This window comes from Asparagus officinalis, chromosome 3 (genome assembly GCF_001876935.1).
Source record: "Asparagus officinalis chromosome 3, Aspof.V1, whole genome shotgun sequence".
In the NCBI taxonomy this organism is placed as follows: Eukaryota; Viridiplantae; Streptophyta; class Magnoliopsida; order Asparagales; family Asparagaceae; genus Asparagus; species Asparagus officinalis.
Genome location: NC_033796.1, coordinates 65,536,013 through 65,558,935, shown reverse-complemented (window position 1 = coordinate 65,558,935; position 22,923 = coordinate 65,536,013). Strand labels below are relative to the sequence as shown.

General features: G+C 39.8%; 1 protein-coding gene across 1 annotated transcript in view; it reads right to left on the bottom strand.

The window, feature by feature from the left end:
- LOC109835229 (thioredoxin-like protein AAED1, chloroplastic) overlaps positions 1 to 22,923 on the bottom strand; it is a 41,645-nt gene that overhangs the window by 419 nt on the left and 18,303 nt on the right. Inside the window, exons 3-8 of the mRNA XM_020403214.1 lie at positions 22,849 to 22,919; positions 1,011 to 1,057; positions 783 to 897; positions 590 to 634; positions 415 to 474; positions 183 to 284 (exon numbers count right to left, since the gene is read on the bottom strand). Coding sequence (XP_020258803.1) covers positions 183 to 284; positions 415 to 474; positions 590 to 634; positions 783 to 897; positions 1,011 to 1,057; positions 22,849 to 22,919 — 440 coding nt within the window. The remainder of the gene's footprint in view (positions 1 to 182; positions 285 to 414; positions 475 to 589; positions 635 to 782; positions 898 to 1,010; positions 1,058 to 22,848; positions 22,920 to 22,923) is intronic.

Here is a 22,923-nt window from a genome sequence, read left to right as displayed (position 1 = left end):
TCGGAAAGGAGCATTATTTGAAATATCAATATTGAAGGACAACTAGGTTTGTTGTATGGTTGTTAACTTTGTTATGCACTGATAGGAAACTGAAATTAAGTCTTGAATTAGGCTGCATGAGGAGTTATATATTGCCAGTTGACTCTTCATTGGTTAATAAAAAGAGGAAGAAGGATATTCACCTGTTGCAGGACACCACTTCTATCATCTGGGGTAGCTTCAATTGTGTAGTTCTTTACCGCTTTCTTCAGAGACTCAAATCTTGAACTTGAAAACACTTTTGTCTGTTGCATGGGAATTGAAACAAGATAACAACACCTAAACTATAACTTGTAAATAAAATTTTTTAAAAAAATCTCATATTTAAAATGTATACAGATGAGGATAGTACTAGGAAACAAACATGATACTTACACTGGCAGGATTGAGAAAAGTGCGTGCAAAACCATAATATAAGCCCAAGAGGTCATACGCCTGTAAAGGCTTTCCATATGAGAACATATTGGCCCACATTAAGGCAGAAATTAAGTGGGTTGACCATTTAATTAAATAAAAATCATTGACCATTTAATTAAATAAAAATCATAACCTTGCGATCTGGGTCTGCATAAAGACAATCCAGCGGAAATGGTAGCTGCCAAGGAAAATCAAAGAGAATAATTAACCACAAAACCAAAACGATATAGTCTTTAAAAGGGAAAAATGGGATTATTTTTGTACCACAAGCATTCAATAAAAATGTCTAGTAAGCTATGACTAAAAAGAAGGGGATGGGTATATACTCGTTCTGCAAGTAAACGAGCTTTATTGGGAGTACCAACACCAACAGCAATCAATTTCACACCAGATGCATCAAATCTCGGCTTTGACTCTTTCAAGACGGAAGCAAGTTCCCAGCTAAATGTATGCAAACAAATGAGAGGGCAACGTAGTTGAAGATTTAAATATGATGAGTCAATTATTTGTTGTATCCTAGTGAAAGTATTCTCACATAACTTTTTTGCACATACCAGCAAGGACATCCAAAATGCCTCAGAAGTGCAACCACAGCAATTCCCTGCAAGTATAAGAAAAAGATGAAAGAAAATAATCACAAGATAACAACAAATTGATACCAAGGTAACAGTAAATATAGTTTCAGATTATAAAAAATATATGCATATGGACTAGACAATACATGTTGCAGTTACACCTATAGAAAACAAATGCTGGAGGCAACTACCGGATGCTTTTATCTGGACAACCGATTCAAGAGGGATTCTTGCTGCACTCAACTAAAACCTCCAACCTAGCGATCCCCTTGAGCAAGCAGAAGATTTGGAAGGCTGCAGCACCATTGAAAGTGCACTGTATAATGTGGCTAACACTTCAAGACAGACTACTCACGGCTGATGTGCTTTCATGACAAAACAGCACACCAAGTTCAGAGAGTATATCTTCCATCATCTCAACTCAGAAAACACCACAGAGACTCCACTTTCAAACTTGTAAGATTGTTTGGGACCCTTTCATTCTTCAATCGCATCCATACATATCCTTCTTATGGAGCTCCTGGAGAAGGCACAGAGTTGATTCCTTGCAGTTTGGCTTTGGGATTCCATTGTATTAGCCACATGTTGGTCCCATTGGCTCAGAGACAACTAAGAATATTTCAGAGCAAAGGAGCAGCCTTCAGAAGCTAACATCCAACATGTTCCTATGTACATACTACACTACCTTCACCTTTTGTATCATTGACTAGTATAAAGATGTAATATTTAAAATATTTGAAATATATACTGTGATAGTCATTTGGCTATCTTTTTTTGTGATAGGAAAAAAATACTGGTGTTAATTTAAATGTATATCTAGCTACTATATGTTACACGATAGAATTTCATCCTTCTTCTTGTTATTTTTGTTGGCCCAATAAGTTGGCCTGCTACAAAGTGGCCCAGCTTCCCACTTGTTTTGCCCTAGCCCCCTCTATTCCTCTCTTCATACCCGATGGTACTCAACCCTCTATCGGCCGAGTTTAAATAAAGCAAATTACAGTTTTGGAAAATCCTCTAAATCCCTCAAATCACTCCCATAACCAATTAGTTTAAATCAGCTCAATAACTACCAAATAAAAATCAAAATTCGAAATTCAAAAATTCAAAATTCAAACTAATTATTACAACTTGAAATTAAAACCATAGTGCTGAAATATTGTGCCTCCTGCGCTGATAAACTCGGCGAAAATCTCGTGTATGAGTCCGGATGTCCCCATCACATAGCTTCCTGATGCAAAGCCAAATTTATAAACTTCTGCTGAAAAATGGGAACCAATAAAAATTGTGAGCTGGATCATAGATGTTATCTCTTACCTAAATACACTGAAGAATCATTGCACCAAAAACACGAACAGCAAAGCAAAGAATAAATGAGTTAGATAGCAACAAAAGTTGATGAATCAGTAAATAAATACTAAAAAGAACATGGCTATACACCTTTTCCTGTGCTGTATATGTGGGTGATATCTGGGGAAGTGGAGGTAAAGGGGAGCTCTCAGAAATAGGCTCAGGGGTAGGCTCATCAACCAGTGGGTTGTCAGGGTTAAAATGTGGGCCTTTGTACTCTACTAAATCCTCAATATTAAAAGTCGAACCAATATTAAAACCTTCGGGAAGGTCGAGAACATAAGCATTATCATTAATTTTCTTGAGAATCTTAAAATGTCCTGCATTTCGCGCATGCAACTTTTTAACAGCTCCCGGAGGAAACCGTTCCGGACGTATCCGAACCATCACGTAATCACCAACATTAAATTTTGATACCAAGGTAACAGTAAATATAGTTTCAGATTATAAAAAATATATGCATATGGACTAGACAATACATGTTGCAGTTACACCTATAGAAAACAAATGCTGGAGGCAACTACCGGATGCTTTTATCTGGACAACCGATTCAAGAGGGATTCTTGCTGCACTCAACTAAAACCTCCAACCTAGCGATCCCCTTGAGCAAGCAGAAGATTTGGAAGGCTGCAGCACCATTGAAAGTGCACTGTATAATGTGGCTAACACTTCAAGACAGACTACTCACGGCTGATGTGCTTTCATGACAAAACAGCACACCAAGTTCAGAGAGTATATCTTCCATCATCTCAACTCAGAAAACACCACAGAGACTCCACTTTCAAACTTGTAAGATTGTTTGGGACCCTTTCATTCTTCAATCGCATCCATACATATCCTTCTTATGGAGCTCCTGGAGAAGGCACAGAGTTGATTCCTTGCAGTTTGGCTTTGGGATTCCATTGTATTAGCCACATGTTGGTCCCATTGGCTCAGAGACAACTAAGAATATTTCAGAGCAAAGGAGCAGCCTTCAGAAGCTAACATCCAACATGTTCCTATGTACATACTACACTACCTTCACCTTTTGTATCATTGACTAGTATAAAGATGTAATATTTAAAATATTTGAAATATATACTGTGATAGTCATTTGGCTATCTTTTCCTTGGGCCAAAGGTGGAGATTGTTGTTATTTTTGTTGGCCCAAATAAGTTGGCTCGTTACAATGTGGCCCAGCTACCCACTTGATTTGCCCTAGCCCCCTCTATTCCTCTCTTCATACCCGATGGTACTCAACCCTCTGTCGGTTGCCCCCCTCCATCATGTGTCCTGCGCTGCTGCCGCTTGGAGTCCCATCTCCCATACCATGTAGGTCGGCTCCTACCATTTGAACCCTAGCTTTTTCCTCTCGTGTTGGTTGCCCCCTTCTTCTATTTAAGTCGAAGGGCATGGTAGTAGCTCGGGGTGGGAAGAAGAGAGGAAGAAGGAGGAAGAGAACTTGAGCTTTGTGCCCTAGCTTGTGTGCGATCCCCACCCTCTGTGAGCTTTGTGCTCCTGTGAGCTTTGTGCTCTCACCCTTTGTACGATTCTCTCTTCCCGTCCAGCCCTTTGTGCGAATCCCCTTTCCTCTTTGTGAGTGACTTGTGTAGGGTAGATCAGTGGGTTCCCCTTTGTGTTCATGGTGGTGCATAGTTGAAGGAGATCGGACTGTTAGAGCAGGCTTCTGAGCCAAACAAGACGACGTCGATCCTTAACAGTGGTATCAGAGCTCGGTGAGTCGTCACCCTTCCAACACCGCTGGTCGTCACCGCTGGACACCGCCGGACCATAGCCGGACCGCTGCCGGACCGCCGCGTGGGCGTGGGTAAGGTCGAAACCCTATCCTAGGGTTTCACTCAGGTGTACTCTGGCCTTGGTTGAAAATTATAGTTAATCTATATGCTTGATGAAAATTTACAGTTAATTTATAGCTTTGTTGAAAATTACAGTAAATCTTCAAGATTATCTTTTTTTTTCGCTGCGTTTAATCTCTGGGTTTGTTGACTGGCGTTGTTGAGAATTGACAGTAGTAAAACTCTGGCTTTGTTGCATTTTAAAAAATAAAATTATTTCTGTTATTGTTTATGCCCCGTGTGAAAGAACAAAGAGATTGAAACAAGAACTCAGTGTTCATCGTTCTTCTCATTTTGTTCGTGTTAGTTGCTTCACACGTTTCGAGCCGGATAATTACCGAAATCAGATTTGTTCGTGCTAGTCACGATGATTCCATTGTTTATTTTTCTGTGTGAAAAATGTTTGCTGCTAATCAATATGGTATGATTCCGTTCAACGGAAAATCTGATTTTAGCATTTGAAAACAAAAAATAAAATGTATTTTAATTCAACAAAAGTCTTTTAGGGCTGTTGGTCAGACTTATTTAACTTCTGACATTGAAGGAAAAAAAGCTAAAATGAATGAAAATGCTTGTTTCATAATTTATTTGAACTTATCTGACTCTGTGATTAGAAAAGTTAAAATTTTGGAATCTGCTAAAACCCATTGGGATAAACTTGAAGAACTCTATACTGAAACCTCTTTGCCCAGTAAAATATTTTTGCTTGAAATTTTGGATAAACTTGAAGAACTCTATACTGAAACCTCTTTGCCCAGTAAAATATTTTTGCTTGAAATTTTTTTTAAATTTAGATTGGATATGTCTAAGGATATTGAGGAGAACCTAGATGTTTTCACAAAACTTATTTCAGATATTAAGTTAACTGGTGATAAACATATAGATGACTATACTCCTATTACCCTTCTAAATACTATTCCTGACTCATATAGTGATGTGAAATTTGCTATTAAGTATGGTAGAGATGAGGTTACCATTGACATTGTGATCAATGGTCTTAAGAGTAAGGAATTGGATTTAAAACATTCTGGGGAAACTAAAAATTCCGGTGAGGTTATGCATGTGAGGGGTAGGTCTCAGAATAGGTCTAATAACCAAGAGAATGCAAGTAATGGAGAATCAAGAAGGAAAAAATCCGAAAATGGAGGGTAGATCTAAGTTTAGGTCTAAAGTTAGAAGATGCTATAACTATCATGAAACCGGTCACTTTATTAGAGATTGTCCTAAGCCTAGGGAAAATCAACAAAATGATCATACTAATATGGCTGTTTGTGAGGGGGAAATGGGTGAAATTTTCATGATTAATAATATGTGTGATTATACATATTTGAACTCTGTGTTATCTGATTCTTTGTGTAAATCAGATTGGTTAGTAGACTCTGGTTGTACTTTTCATATGACTCCTTTTAAAAACATGTTTTCAAACTACAAGAAAATAGAGAATGGCTTTGTGTCAATGGCAAATGAAAAGAAATGCAATGTTTTAGGAACTGGTGATGTATGCCTTAGGTTTTCTTCTGGTTCTGTGTTTACTTTGAAGGATGTTAGGCATGTTCCTGATTTACGTTATAACTTGATTTCTTGTGCATCTCTAGAAAATGATGGTTTGGAGGGAAAATGGGGTAAAGGGGTTATGAAAATTTTAAAAGGGTCTCTTGTTATTTTTACTATTGAAAAACAAAATAACTTGTATGTTTGTCATGCTGAACCTGTGCTTGATTCTGTTAACTCTGTGATAGGTGATAAATCTGTTTTCTAGCATAATAGATTAGGTCACATCAGAAATAGAGGATAAGAAATTTTACATAAAGGTAGTCACTTTGGTAGTGACAAAGGATCCTCAACAGAGAGGATGAAAAATAATTTGAGGATTTTCGAGAGTGTTGGCTATGTGCATCAAATGATTGATAAGTTAGAACCTAGATCTAAGAAATGCGTTTTCTTAGGATATCCTGAAGGGGTAAAAGGTTATAGGCTTTGGAATAAGAGTGAACGGGGGTTTAAGGTAGTGATAAGTAGAGATGGTATTTTTAATGAAAATGAATTTCATTGTTTATCTTTACATGTCCCTATTTCTGAAAATGATGCTCCAAATAAGATGGAGCAAATGCTTATTATTAATCAACCTGAATCACATCCTGAAGATATAATTATTGAAAATCAAGATGAGATTATTCCTAATGAGGTGGAGCATGATATGCAGGAAATAAATAACATGCACGATTTGAATGATTATCAACTCACTAGGGATAGAAATAAAAGAACTAGTAGGAAACTTGAGAGATATAGAGATTGCAATTTGATTGATTGTAATATGTCTGAGTTTGCCTTTAATGTGTTTGCATCCCTTGAGTGCAATGAACCTAGGACTTATAGAGTTCGGTCCTATGTGGACTTGGCATTGAATTTCGACTTTGGGTAAAATTTTTCCCCCTTTGCTTTGTGTGTTGCCTTTGTGGCCTATTAACCTGTTTTGTTCTTGGGTAAATTTTTTTTCCATTTGCTTTGTGTGTTGCCTTTGTGGCATATTACTTTGTGCTAAGGTAATTTTTTCCCTTTGCTTTGTGTGTTGCCTTTGTGGCCTATTAACCTGCTTTGTGCTTGGGTAATTTTTCTTTGCTTTGTGTGTTGCCTTTGTGGCCTATTAACTTGCTTTGTGCTTGTTAGTAGCTTTGTGATTTTTTTCCCTTTGAACTCGATGACCGTTTGGTAGAGTTCGATCCTTTGTGGACTTGGTATGTTTGGTGATCTTACCCCGATCTTTGTGATCTGAGTTTACTTTGTGTATTCTCTTCCATTGCTTGTATCCTCTTTGTGATCATACATGTAATGATTTGGCGATTATGAGTCCTGCAGTTTTGTGTTTTCTTATGTGCACTACCTTGGGCCAAATGTGGAGATTGTTGTTATTTTTGTTGGCCTAATAAGTTGGCCTGTTACAAAGTGGCCCAGCTTCCCACCTGATTTGCCCTAGCCCCCTCTATTCCTCTCTTCATACCCGATGGTACTCAACCCTCTGTCGGTTGCCCCCCTCCATCATGTGTCCTGCGCTGCTGCCGCTTGGAGTCCCATCTCCCATACCATGTAGGTCGGCTCCTACCATTTGAACCCTAGCTTTTTCCTCTCGTGTTGGTTGCCCCCTTCTTCTATTTAAGTCGAAGGGCATGGTAGTAGCTCGGGGTGGGAAGAAGAGAGGAAGAAGGAGGAAGAGAACTTGAGCTTTGTGCCCTAGCTTGTGTGCGATCTCCACCCTCTGTGAGCTTTGTGGTCCTGTGAGCTTTGTGCTCTCACCCTTTGTGTGATCCTCTCTTCCCGTCCAGCCCTTTGTGCGAATTCCCTTTCCTCTTTGTGAGTGACTTGTGTAGGGTAGATCTGTGCGTTCCCCTTTGTGTTCATGGTGGTGCACAGTTGAAGGAGATCAGACTGTTAGAGCAGGCTTCTGAGCCAAACAAGACGACGTCGATCCTCAACACTTGTGACTTGCATAATCCAAACATGTTTTGTACATTTTCCACCTTTTATGGTTTCCCTTCAATAAACATATCACCACCCCTTGACTACACATGACTCTCTAAATCATCAATAACATATAAAAATAATTTTTTATAAGTTTCATGTCCTAGTTATGCCTTACACAACGTCCCTTCTAGCCATGTTTTTTGCATTTTCACCTAGCATGCCAGACCACAGCTGAAATGATCTCATCAGATATAATGCATGGTTCTTCAGACTCACTTAAAGCATGCTCTAGTTTGGACATGGCTGAACTAGATCCCTTCATACAGTAGGAGTTGTGAATCTAATGACACAACTCATCCCTCTGTCCTTTATCAAGGTTCTTGGAATGTAAGTCCCTAACAAAAAGCTATAGTAGATATTACTGCTCACAAACTGATATATGGATACTAGTCATCTGGAATGTCACGTCCTGATCCCATCAATAACCGAGAGTACTCTCCTTCAACCTCCTTGGTTATGCTTTTTTCTCTGGACTCCACAACTCCATATAAATTCACTCGAACCTTTAGATATTTGTTATAGTTGATATACTGCAAGCCAGGTTAAAACTATGCTGACAAAAACTTAACTTGAGCTTTCACTAAGAATTACGTCAAGGACTGGGAATATGTAGATCATCTACCCTGCTACACTGCTGAGATTCAGTTTTTAGGAAATAGGATATAACATTGCATGAGGATTTAACCCCTCCCTCTGGCATAACTATGAGGTGCTTCGCAAATGCCAAAGTGGAACTGATGCGAAACAATGTGATGCAGGTATGAAGATTAATGACAACAATGCTTCGCCAAATCAGCGATCGATCTAGGCAGGAAGCTCAAGAACAAATTGTAGCTTTTGATGGGTTTTAAGCAAAAGTTGCAATGTACTAAGTTCAAATCTTTTGTAAATGATCCAGAAAATAAATGTAATGATTCGTTCTCTCAATACAGTTCAAATTGTAATATTTAGATAAGCAGAAATACTTGGCAACAGATTCGCTCGCTCACTTAATCAAACTGAATACAACACAAATACGATCGATAATAATATTGATAGCAACATGCAAGCAATAGCAGTTCCGAAAATATTTGGGCGAAAGAAAGTTAAACCTTTGTCGGGTTGTACCGGTTCGACGGGAGGATCCTCTGGTGGTGGTTCAACGACACCAAATATGAGGGGTGGAAGCTCTCCACCGAGGGCGGCGTAATTCGGGTGGAGCGGTGTATCTGGATGGAAATGCCGATGCCACGAGCTGATTCCCAAACTACTCTCTACGCTGTCAACGATCTGATGGGTCACACGCTCCACGTACTCGGGCACGCTCTCGAATGACTGATAATCAAACCACGGAGAAAGCTGTAAATCTGCGATGCCGGTCTCTGGATCTAGCACGATTCCATCATCAGCATCAGGATCAGCCATACACCAACGAACAACAGAGTCGAACAATCACAACTGCAGATCAATACAACTGAACCCAAACTAAACAGATCTGAACTATTTAGGTGAGGGTTTAGGCGGAGGAGGGGGTTGATGTTGGCAGCGGTTGTGGAGGTCAGGGTGGTTGCTTGAGCCGAATGAGGAGAGGGGGTGGATTCGTTTGTGGGTTTGGAAGTTGGTTGCTGGAAGAAGACGATGAACAGTACAAAATTTGATTTTCTTTGAGGAAGAGAATGACGGCTGATCAAAAATCAATAAGCTAGGGTTTCACACCATTAATTAGCAAATCAATTTCATTCATCAGTAATTTTCCAACTGATTACAGGAGAGTTTAAATAAAGCAAATTACAGTTTTGGAAAATCCTCTAAATCCCTCAAATCTCTCTCTTAACCAATTACAATCAATCAGTTGGTTAACTACCAAATAAAATCAAAATTCGAAATTCAAAAATTCAAAATTCAAACTAATTATTACAACTTGAAATTAAAACCATAGTGCTGAAATATTGTGCCTCCTGCGCTGATAAACTCGGCGAAAATCTCGTGTATGAGTCCGGATGTCCCCATCATTCTCCCCGGGTGGGAGAGAACTCGACCCTGTCGAGTGTAAATCAGAACAGCTGTCATACTGCTCAAGAAGATCTGGATCCAGCCTCTGCAAGTCATCCCTATCGAGCCAAGTGTCATCTGACTCAGGTCGTCCTTTCCAACGTACCAAATACCTGCGGATACCACCATTGCTAGTAGAAACAATGTTATCATCAATAATAGTATCAATGTCATGTGCTGTATATGTGGGTGATATCTGGGGAAGTGGAGGTAAAGGGGAGCTCTCAGAAATAGGCTCAGGGGTAGGCTCATCAACCAGTGGGTTGTCAGGGTTAAAATGTGGGCCTTTGTACTCTACTAAATCCTCAATATTAAAAGTCGAACCAATATTGAAACCTTCGGGAATGTCGAGAACATAAGCATTATCATTAATTTTCTTGAGAATCTTAAAATGTCCTGCATTTCGCGCATGCAACTTTTTAACAGCTCCCGGAGGAAACCGTTCCGGACGTATCCGAACCATCACGTAATCACCAACATTAAATTCTTTAAACTTTCTTCTTAGATCTGCTCGCATTTTATAGTTAGCATTGCTGTCATTGATCTTCTTACTGATGTCTTTATGCAAGTCATGAATGCGAGATGCAAATGCAGATGCTGACTCAGATACTCTATGATGTGCAGACACGGGGACAAGATCTATAGGCTGTCTAGGTTTGTAACCATACACGACTTCAGCTGGACTGACACCTGTAGACCTATTAACAGAGTTATTATAAGCAAATTCAGCAGTAGGCAAATGTTGATCCCAACTCCTAAGATTCTCACCAACTAGCGATCTCAAAAGGTTACCTAAGCTCCGATTGACTACCTCAGTTTGACCATCAGTCTGGGGATGAAAGGCCGTAGAGAATTGAAGTTTAGTTCCCATTTTGTGCCAAAGGGTTTTCCAGAAATAACTTGTAAATTTAACATCCCTATCTGACACGATTGTTTTCGGAAGCCCGTGCAGTTTAACAACTTCGTTGAAGTATAGCTTGGCCACATGAGAAGCGTCGGAAGTTTTGAAACATGGTATGAAGTGGGCCATTTTGGAGAAGCGGTCCACAACAACAAAGATAGAGTCGTTTTTTCTAATCGTTTTCGGGAGTCCTAACACGAAATCCATACTAACATCCTGCCATGGACAATTTGGCACAGGGAGAGGAGTGTACAAACCAGTGTTCTGTTTACGTTGTTTTGCCAATTGGCAGATGTGACATCTACTCACTAGTCTAACAACGTCTCGTTTCATACTTGGCCAATAGAAGCGACTTTCCACTGCCTCGACAGTCTTGTTATTTCCAAAATGTCCTGCAAGGCCTCCAGCGTGTAATTCCCAAATTAAGAATTCTCTCAGGGAGGTGTCAGGAATACACAACTTGCGAAAATGAAAAAGATATCCATCCTTCAGGAGAAAGCCATCAATTTCACGGATCACTCCATCATTTAGCAAAGTATAAACTTCGCTAAAATCAGGGCACGATTCATATTGGTCTTTGACTTTCTCAAAACCGATAACTTCCGCACTCAAAGTGGAGAGGAGGTGCATGCGACGACTGAGTGCGTCGGCGGCTTTATTTTCTACTCCCGCTTTATGTTTGATCGTGTAGGTATAATCCTGGAGGAATTCAACCCAACGACCATGTCTAGCGTTCAATTTCTTTTGGGAGTGAATATATCGAAGAGCTTCGTGGTCAGAATAGATGACGAATTCTTGTGGGAGCAGATAGTGACGCCAGTGTCGAAGAGATTGTATCACCGCATAGAACTCTTTATCATAGGTGGAATAACGTTGCCTAGTATCATTAAGCTTCTCACTAATGTAAGCAACGGGATGTCCTTCTTGAGATAGGACTCCACCTATTCCAATACCAGAGGCATCACACGCAATTTCGAAGACTTTAGAAAAATCGGGCAGGCGCATAACAGGAGCCTGCAACATCCTTTGCTTGATCTCTTCAAATGCCTTGGTAGCAGCTTTTGACCACTCGAATTCACCTTTCTTCAAGCAATCGGTAATAGGGGCCATGATGGTACTGAAGCCCTTGATAAACCGACGATAAAAAGTAGCGAGTCCGTGAAAACTTCGAACATCTCTAATGCTCTTGGGTTCGGGCCATTCTTCGATAGCTCTGACTTTCTCAGGGTCAGCGGATACTCCTTCAGACGAGACCACGAATCCTAGAAAAATAACTTGCTGTGTAAGAAAAGTACATTTCTTGGGATTAGCATAAAGTTGTTCTTTTCTTAACACGGCACAGACTTGACGCAGATGTTCCACGTGCTGCTCACGAGAGTTACTGTAAATAAGGATATCGTCAAAGTACACAACCAAAAATTTTCCCGTGAAGGGGCGGAGTACTTGAGTCATCACTCTCACAAAAGTGCTCGGAGCATTAGTCAACCCAAAGGGCATGACCATCCATTCGTACAATCCATCTTTGGTCTTAAAAGCGGTCTTCCATTCATCACCGGGACGGATGCGAATCTGATGGTAACCACTCTTTAGATCAATCTTAGAAAAGATAGTGGCTCCTGACATTAGATCAAGCATGTCATCCAACCGGGGAATGGGGAAACGGTATTTCACCGTAATCTTGTTAATCGCACGGCTATCCACACACATACGCCATGTTCCATCTTTCTTTGGCGTCAGTAATGCGGGGACCGCACAAGGGCTCATGCTTTCTTTCACAAAGCCCTTCTTCAACAATTCATCAACTTGCCTTTTCAACTCTGCATGTTCATTGGGGTTCATCCGATAGTGAGGCAAATTGGGAAGGGATGCTCCCGGGACTAAATCAATTGCGTGTTGGATATCACGCATCGGGGGTAATTGGTCCGGGAGGTCTTCAGGGAAGACGTCAGAAAATTCGTCCAACACAGTAGCGACTTCTGGGGGAACCACGTTAGAAATATCCTTCGGAGCTTCTCTAGCAGCGAGGGCAAAGCTCCGTTGGCCAGTTCACGATCAATTTCTTTGGCTCCAATCAGGTTAACACCTTGGGAAGATTTATTTGGGTCGATCTTCTTGTCATTTCCTTTTGGTTGAACCGGAAGGATTTTGACCTTCTTCCCGTCGTGTTCGAACAATAACATGTTGGATCGCCCGAAGATGTGAACGTCGTTATCAAATAACCAGGGCCTTCCAAGAATAACTTGACCCACATCCATTTTCAAAACATCGCACCAAACTTTGTCCTTATAAATGGCAAATTGAAGAGGGACTAGGCATCTCTCTTGGACATTGAGGGCGGTGTCGTTAATCCATGATACCTTGTATGGATTAGGATGGGGTACAACCTTGAGACCAAGCTTAGCGATCACAGCTGAGGAGACCGCGTTAATGCAACTTCCACTGTCCACGATCACTTTACAATTTTTATCACCAATCTTTGTGAATGTATGGAAAATGGAAGTACGTCTCCAATCATCAACAGCCTTGGGTTGAGAGATGGCGCATCTGACAACTGATACAGTAGGAGTTTCAATTTGTCTAAGACAACTCAAGATAGTATCATCAGCATCATCCTCGAAATCATCGGTATCATCGTCAATTTGATGGACAAACTCATCATTATCAGGTTCAGGTTCATATTCGTGTTGACCATCGATGATAGTCACCAACTCATCATTATCAGGTTCAGGTTCATATTCGTGTTGACCATCGATGATAGTCACCTTGTGACGGGTCGAACAGTTCGCAGAAACATGCCCATACCCTTGGCATTTGTAGCACTTGACATGTGCGCCAATCTTGGAGAAATCTCTCTCTGGTTCCTTGCCTTTGGAATCGACTTTAGATTGGGAAGAACTGGGGTTAGGTCGACTCGGAGGATGACTAGAAGTAGTGGCACGGGAAGGTTGGGAGGAATGATTTCTAAAATCCTGACTCCTATAAGATTGATGGGATTTTGATTCATCTAGATCCTGAACTAACGCGTAAGCTTTTTCGAGGGTGTCTACTCCCCGAGCAAAGAGTTCGGTTTGCAGATCATTTCTCAATCCAGCTCTAAACTTCGACAAGACTTTCATTGGCGCCTCTTGTTCAATGGTGTTGCATCGAGTGAACAGTTCATCAAATTGTGCAACGTAATCTTTTGCGGATTTGGTGCCTTGAGTGAGACGATGCCACTTATCTAGCAATCGATGATAAAATGATGGCGGAAGGTATTTCTGTTTAAGTTCAATGGTCATTTCTCGCCAAGTGGTAATTGGTAACTCACCTCTGATGTGCCTCAACGTTTCGAGGTTGGTCCAATATTGGCACGCAGGTCCGGTAAGTTTCATTGCGGCGAATTTGACCTTTCGGGGTTCCGTCAGGGCGTACCAATCAAAATAACGATCCATGCTCTTCAACCAGTCCAAGAAAGCTTGGGGGTCGAGCTTGCCGTCAAAGGTAGGGGCGTTGATCTTAATACTCCTCAGGTATTACGCATCCGGATCAGGTACCGGTTGATGTGGGGGTCGCTGAACGAAGTTTCCATAGCCTTGACCTTGCAGCGGTGGGGCGATATGTTGATAACCTTGATCTTGCAGCGGCGGGGTTGCAACACGTGTTTCTTCGAGCCTAGCAAACTTTTCGTTGGTTTCATTTCGGAGATTGGCTAAACCCTGGACTACGGCACCTAATTGTCCTGCTAGCTCATCGAGTTTCTTATAGAGTTCGGGATCGCTACTGCCTGACATACTGGACTCACTAGTCGACTCACTTGACTCTCCTAAGCGATAGGGTAGACTGGTACGAGTGGGCATGCACTAACAAATAAATACGATGAAATGGGTGGGTGCACAAAAATTAAATGAAATGACTAGATTTTTTTTTTTTAAATAATAAAGACTCACAAATTTCCTAACCTAGAACCAGGTGCTCTGATACCAAAAATGATGCGAAACAATGTGATGCAGGTATGAAGATTAATGACAACAATGCTTCGCCAAATCAGCGATCGATCTAGGCAGGAAGCTCATGAATAAAGTGTAGCTTTTGATGGGTTTTAAGCAAAAGTTGCAATGTACTAAGTTCAAATCTTTGTAAATGATCCAGAAAATAAATGTAATGATTCGTTCTCTCAATACAGTTCAAAGTGTAATATTTGGATAAGTAAAAATACTTAGCAACAGATTCGCTCGCTCACTTAGTCAAACTGATTACAGCACAAATACGATCGATAGTAATATTGATAACAACATGCAAGCAATAGCAGTTCCGAAAATAATTGGGCGAAAGAAAGTTGAACCTTCGTCGGGTTGAACTGGTTCGACGGGAGGATCCTCTGGAGGTGGTTCAACGACGCCAAATATGAGGGGTGGAAGCTCTCCACCGAGGGCGGCGTAATTCGGATGGAGTGGTGTATCTGGATGGAAACGCCGATGCCACGAACTGATTCCCAAACTACTCTCTACGCTGTCAACGATCTGATGAGTCACACGCTCAACGTACTCGGGCACGCTCTCGAATGACTGATAATCAAACCACGGGGAAAGCTGTAAATCTGCGATGCCGGTCTCTGGATCTAGCACGATTCCGTCATCTGCATCAGGATCTGCCATACACCATCAATTGTAAAATCAGGGATCAAATGGTTGAATCTGACTCAACTAGCTTCAACAACTCCGGATTGGGTCAAGTGGGTCTGGTCCACACTTGACTCAAATCAAATGGGTTGGTTGAGTGAATAGGGACTCTGCTTTAAATCACTCAAGCCAAATAGTCTTCAATAGGATCTGGATCTGAGGACAAGCGGAAAAGGGGGAGCAGGAACGAATCGACGCTCGACGAATGAGGACGGCGCTTGAGTCGGGATGGACGGCGCTCGGATCGGAGTGAGCGGCGGTCCAGGCGGCGGTGCTGACTGGGCGGGACTGGACGAGGAGCTCGAGGATGCCGAATGAGGAGAGGGGGTGGATTCGTTTGTGGGTTTGGAAGTTGGTTGCTGGAAGAAGACGATGAACAGTACAAAATTTGATTTTCTTTGAGGAAGAGAATGACGGCTGATCAAAAATCAATAAGCTAGGGTTTCACACCATTAATTAGCAAATCAATTTCATTCATCAGTAATTTTCCAACTGATTACAGGAGAGTTTAAATAAAGCAAATTACAGTTTTGGAATATCTCCTAAATCCCTCAAATCACTCCCATAACCAATTACATTAAATCAGCTCAATAACTACCAAATAAAAATCAAAATTCGAAATTCAAAAATTTAAAATTCAAACTAATTATTACAACTTGAAATTAAAACCATAGTGCTGAAATATTGCGCCTCCTGCGCTGATAAACTCGGCGAAAATCTCGTGTATGAGTCCGGATGTCCCCATCAGGAACTCACCTATTGAGGGCAATCAAATATACATGCACATTGCACAAGAAAAATTCAGCATATCTTGTCCATAAACCAAGTTCTAAGGAACTCTGAAAGGTAACCAGTCCATGTTTTTTATCATGCACGTGTATACTTGCACGCATATGTGTAATCTCATTTGAATATTAGGGTACATTGCACATAAACCACATATCTACACCTCCGATCGCACTAAACCCCACTCAACTCATTTACTAACACTTAGGACACTTGAAATGCCATATTAGAAAATTAAATTGCAATTAACATCGTTGCTGACAACAGCAATTGTGGACAAACAAAAAGGTGGCGGGCCCCAAACTAATTGCACCGAAAGAAGTAGCATCGAAAAATAAGTTAGATTATCATTTACCATTTGAAAATAACGATACTATTCACGAGTACGATACTGTTCATAAATACGATACTATTCACAAACACTGTACTATCCACGGATACAATTACTGTTCATAAATACATTTACTTTTTAAGTGAAATAGTAAAAAATTATTGTTCGTGGTTGTTCGTGGTAGAAGCAATAACGGTGAAGTTCGAGATTAAGAAATTCAACGGGAGTAATTTCTCACTGTGGAGTTGAAGATAAAGGCTATATTGAGAAAAGATAATTGTCTAGCGGTCATCGATGTAAGGCCGGACGATATCACAGATAATAAGAAGTGGAACGAGATGGACGAGAATACTATTGTAAATCTCCATCTGAAATTAGCAGACGGAGTGCTGTCAAGCATAGAAGAGAAGAAGACAGCAAATGAGATCTAGGATACTCTAACAAAGCTATATGAGGCCAAATCCCTGTACAATAAAATCTTCTTAAAAAAAAGACCTTACACTCTAAGGATGGCAAAATCTACATTGATGATCAACCACATCAGCACCCTAAATACATTGTTCCCCTAACTCACAACGTTAGGGCATACAATCGGTGTAACTGAACGTGCTGAACTTCTATTTTAAAGTCTACCTGACTCATATGATCAGCTCATCATTAACCTAACAAACAACGTCTTTACTAATAATCTAGTCTTCGACAACATTGCAACTGTTGTTCTGGAGAAAGAAAATCGGCGTAAGAACAAAAAAGACAGGCAGACAAGTTCGCAACAAGCGGAGGCTTTATCGGTGACGAGAGGAAGATCAACGGAACGTGGCTCCAGTGAGAGTCATACCCATGCTAGATCAAAATCAAGAAATAGGAAGAATATCAAATACTACAACTGTGGCAAAAGGGGGCACGTAAAATCAGAGTGTTTGTACAATAAGAAGAGTGGTGATAAAAAGTCTTCAGAGCCATCAACATCTCAAGGATGCGTGATCAGCACATCAGATGATGGTGAAATTTTATACAGTGAAGCAACCACTATTGATGAAGGCAGGAAGAAGTGTGCTGGCTTCTAGATTCAGTAGCTTCTTGGCACATAACCCCTCGAAGATAATAGTTTCACAAATATGAATCTATCTCAGGAGAATATGTATTTAAGGGCAATGATCATGCCTCAAAAATTTCTGGTATTGATACTGTCAAAATTAAAATGTTTAATGATACAATATGCATCATTCAGGATGTATGACATGTGAAAGACTTGAAGAAGAATCTGTTGTCTTTAGGACAATTGGATGAGCTCGGATGCAAGACTCATATATAAAACGGGATCATAAAAATTGTTAGAGAAATGCTTATTGTGATAAAAGGAGAAAAGATAACTATAAATCTATACATGCTCAAGTGAGAAACATTACAGGAAGCTGATTTATGTGTGGCATCAACTAACCATAGAAAGAACAAATCATGATGTGGCATCGCAAACTAGGTCACATGTCAAAACGAGGCTTGAAGATTCTCTCCGATCAGAAGCTGCTTCCTGAACTTAATTCAGTAGACCTTTCATTCTGCGAGCATTGTGTTATAAATAAGCAGCATCCGCTGAAGTTCAACATATCGAGTTCTAGAAACAATGCTATTATGGAATTGGCTCATTCTGATGCATGGAAAGCACCAGATACATCTATGGAAGGAGCAAAATATTTTGTGTCATTTATTAATGATTACTCCAGGAGATGTTGGATGTATCCTATCAAGAAGAATACATATGTGTTCTCAATCTTTAAAGCCTATAAAGTGTGAGTCAAGCTTGAATATGAAAAGAAGATCAAGTGCTTGAGGTCAGATAATGAAGGAGAATACACAGACGGCGAATTTTTTATATTCTGCAAGCAAGAAGGAATCAAAAGACAATTCAATACTGCTTATACTCATCAACAAAACAAATTGGCGGAACGGATGAACAGAACTCTGTTGAAAAGAACAAGAGCAATGTTGGCAATTGTAAATCAGGATAAAGTCTTTTGGGCGGAAGTAGTAAAAACCGTCTGTTATGTGGTGAATCGATCTCTATCAACCGTAATACAGTTAAAGATACTGATGAAGATGTGGATCAATAAGACAGCTGATTATTTTAACCTTCATAAATTTGAAAGTCCAGTGTACGTAATGTACAATATCCAAGAAATTACAAAGCTAGATTTAAAATCCAGAAAATACATATTCTTGGGGTATACTGACAGAGAAAAGAGGTATCGCTTGTGGGATCCAACTACCTGTAAGGTTATCGTCCACAGAGATATTATCTTTGTAGGAAACCAACTAAAAAGTAAAGAGAAAGAAAGTTATTCGAGGAAGAACTCAGAGACTATAGCTGTTCAAGTGAAAAATGATCTAAATTCTTCTGAAGCAACACCAGAGTATGATGTACAAGAACCAGTCGAGTCTGAGGCTCCAGAAATTTAAAGGTCAACTTGTGAGAGAAGACCACCGACTTGGCACTCAGAGTATATTATGGAGAGTAATGTTGCATACTGTCTTCTAACGGAGGATGGAGAATCATCAACTTTTCATGAAGCTATAAACATCACAGATGTATCTTTGTGGATGACAGCAATACAGGAAAAAATTAAAGCTCTCCATAAGAATAAAACATGGGTACTTGTATCACTACTACAAGGAAGGAATGCTATTGGTACAAGATCAAGCGAAATGGAGATGACCAGGTGGAGCAATATTGTGAAAGATTGGTAATAAAAGGATATGCTTAGAAAGAATGTAATGACTTTAATGAAATATTTTTTCTTATAGTTCGATTTACAACAGTCCGAATACTCCTGGCTATGGGCGTGATATTTGACTTACATCTAGAACAGCTAGATGTCAAAACATTATTTCTTCATGGAGATCTTGAAGAAGAAATTTATATGCTCTAACCAGAAGGTTTCGAAGAAAAAGGAAAAGAGAACTCGGTTTGTAAATTGAATAAATCTTTGTACGGTCTAAAGCAAACGCCGAGGTGTTGGTACAAGAGATTTAATCCATTTATCATGAGCCTTGGATATAATAGACTTAATTCACACCCTTGTGCATATTTCAAGAGGTTTGGTAAAAATAATTTTGTTATTTTATTATTGTATGTTGAATACATGTTGGTTGCAGGCCCCAACAAAGATCATATTAAAAAATTAAAGACACAGTTGGTTAGAAAATTTGAAATAAAGGAATTAGGATCTACAAATAAGATTTTAGGGATACAAATTTATCGAGAAAGAATTAATAGGAAAATTTGGCTTTCTCAGGAGAATTATTTGAAGAAAATTTTAAGGCGCTTTAACATGTAAGATTGTAAGTCAATTTCTAATCTGTTTTCTATTAATTTTAAGTTATCCTCCAGTATGAGTCCTAACTATGAAGAAGAGAGGATGGAGATGTCTCGAGTACCGTATGCATCAGCAGTGGGAAGTTTAATGTTCGCTATGATTTGTACATGACCAAACATTGGACAAGCAATGTGAGTGGTTAGTTGACACATGATGAATCCTGATAAAGAGCATTAGAATGATGTAAAAAGGGTCCTAAGATACATTAAGGGAACCTCAAATATTACATTATGTTATGGGGATCAGATTTTATTGGCAATGGATATGTTAATTCTAATTATGCAGGTGATCGTGATAATAACAAATCTATCATAGGCTATGTGTTTACAATTGCTGGCGGAGCTTTAAGCTGGATTTTAAAATTACAGTCAGTTATGGCTACATCAACAACGAAAGCTGAATATGTATCAGCTGCACAAGCTAGTAAAGAGACAATATGATTGTAGGCTGTCTAAAAATCATAATAGATAGCTGATCCCTCATCAAACACCGATGATAAAAGTTACAATCTGACGACTTTCACACCCCAAAACAGCCAAGACAAAGATCACTCAATAATGGTCTTTATAACGCTCTACAGAAGAAGTTATAAGTCATTAGCTCCTTCTAAAACGCGGAATTCACCTTCGCGTTTCAGTTCTTGAAACGCAGGCAACCCCCGCGTTTCCAACCCTCAGCAAACAAAACACGGACGATCCTCGCGTTTTTCAATATCTAGCGGACGACCCTCGCGTTTTTTAACATCTAGCGGGCAACCCTCGCGTTTTTTAACATCCAACGGGTGCCCAACTCCGTGTCTCCAGTCTAAAACGCGGAGTTAGGGTCCTGAACGCCAACTTGGGCGTTGTTTGACTCATTCAACATGAGCTGAACGGTTCTAAATCGTTTCCCACGATTTGGGGGCGGTGACACCCCACTTAGGAGTGATTTAAGGGGCGATTACACCCCCTTAATCCTTTATAAAAAACGAGTAAACTCAACTGAGTTCGGGGCTTCTCTCCGGCTGGGTTTTTGGATCTTGGACTTGGCAGCGAAGAGGAGATCTTCGGTTTGGCAGTGAGGGGGAGATCGACGTTTACCCTTCAGTAACGTTCGGCAACAGAGAGCTTTCATCCTTGGCTATAAACCGATGTTGGTTAAATTAACTCTTTCATAGAGTTTCAAACTCGTTCAGAGTTATCAACTCGTCCAGAGTTCTAAAACTTGTTTTGTAAGTTTCTCCACAACGTCAAATCGTGAGGAGAAGATCACGTTCTGGTGAAACAAGATGTTCGGATCGTCAACGAGAAGAAAACTCGACGCGAGCATTCGAGGGAGGCATCTCATCACCACCGTGAAGAACCCAGAATTAAATAAAAAGGAGAATTTAGATCAATTCTATTTTCTTTTGTAATCAGGGAATTCGAATTATAATTAAGATCGAGAGAATACAAATCAAATTTCTTTCATTTTATTTACTATAAATTTTCCAACAAATAATGGTTGAGAATGATACTGGAGGAACTCAGACATGAACAAAAGAATATTTCTCTATTTTGTGACAGCCGGAGTGCTTTACATTTGGTAAGAAATCCGGTCTTTTATTCAAAGACAAAACACATTCGAGTTCAGTACCACTTCGTTCGTGAGAAAGTGGAAGAATGAATAATGTATATATAGAAAATTCACACCAAAGATAACCTAGCAGATTTTTTGATAAAAGTAGTCAATACTGATAAAATTATTTAGTGTCGATCCTCTTGTAGTTTGTCCGAGACGTGAGCAACATGAAGATGACATGATAGAAAAAATGGTGTGAAGATATGATTGATACTCAATTAAATCTTTAAGTGAGAGAGTGTCAGCCATAATTGCTGACAACAGCAATTATGGACAAACAAAAAGGTGGTGGGCTCCTAAACTAATTGCACCAAAAGAAGCCGCACCGAAAAAAATTATTAAAATTTTATGAATAGTATTTTCCCGACTGCTATAAATAAGCCCAAAACTCTTCAAAAAAATCCATCCCAGAAACAACAACTCCACATATAGAAGAGTGAGAGAGAAAAATAGAGAGAGTTTCTCCTTTTAAAGAGATTATAACTCAAAAATTTTTTCTCATAATGGACTCTTCTATCATTGCCCGTGTTTTTTTATCACAAATTCATTTAGGGGATCTTTCACATAAATCTGTGTGATCGTTTTATTATTTCTGCTCTACTATTCGCTGGGACCCTACTCTATTAGGCCCTGGGTTTGTCCTTACACCAACCACCAACACCCCCCATGGGGTACTTTCAAAATACCAGAAAACCCCCTTAAAGGTGTGAACCCTAATTTTCGCTGACAAAAATATCCCCTCATGTAATTTTACCTAGTGAAAATTGCTATTAACGCTGTTTAGGGGGTCTTACAATAAAATCTTAAAGTTAGAGGAACTTTTCTGATAACCCAGAACTAATTTTTTTTTTCTTTTTGATATTTTGGAAGGTATTGGGGGGTCATCTGATAGTGGTCCAAAGTTAAAGGGGTCTTCCGAGATGAAGACTATTATTTATATGACTCAGAAGGAAGTCAATGTTTTTCTTGTATAGATGATTGAGCTTCTGCCCAAACAAAGACCCTTCTAGTTATTTCGTAGCTAATTTCGATGTGAATATCATTATAAAAGCCTCAACAAGATATTTAATGTTGTTTGTCAAATTTTCTAGGGCTCTGCAGCACTCTAAACTTATTTTTGTTCTTCTCCAATTCGCATACTGTAATCCATTCATTGACGAGTACTGAAACCAAGGTTACCAATTTCTTTCTTTCTTTCTTTCTTTTTTAAAATGGGACGGGAATTGGAAGTTAGTATAGGCAATGAACTAATGGGTATTACCAATTTCCAAATTCTAAGATTAAAAGGACAAAATAAGGAACTGAGAAAAGAAAGGTACACACAGCACACCAAACACTTGAATCGAGTCAAACCCAACTTCACGCCACAGAAGAGAGAAATCGGTTCAATCCGAGCGAGATTCTTAAAAACCAAAGATTAGATCGAGTCAAACCTCGTCCTCTTGATCCCACAAATCCCTAAAAAGCACAGGCTCCCCGCTGGACGCCGAAAGCACGCTAACATCTCC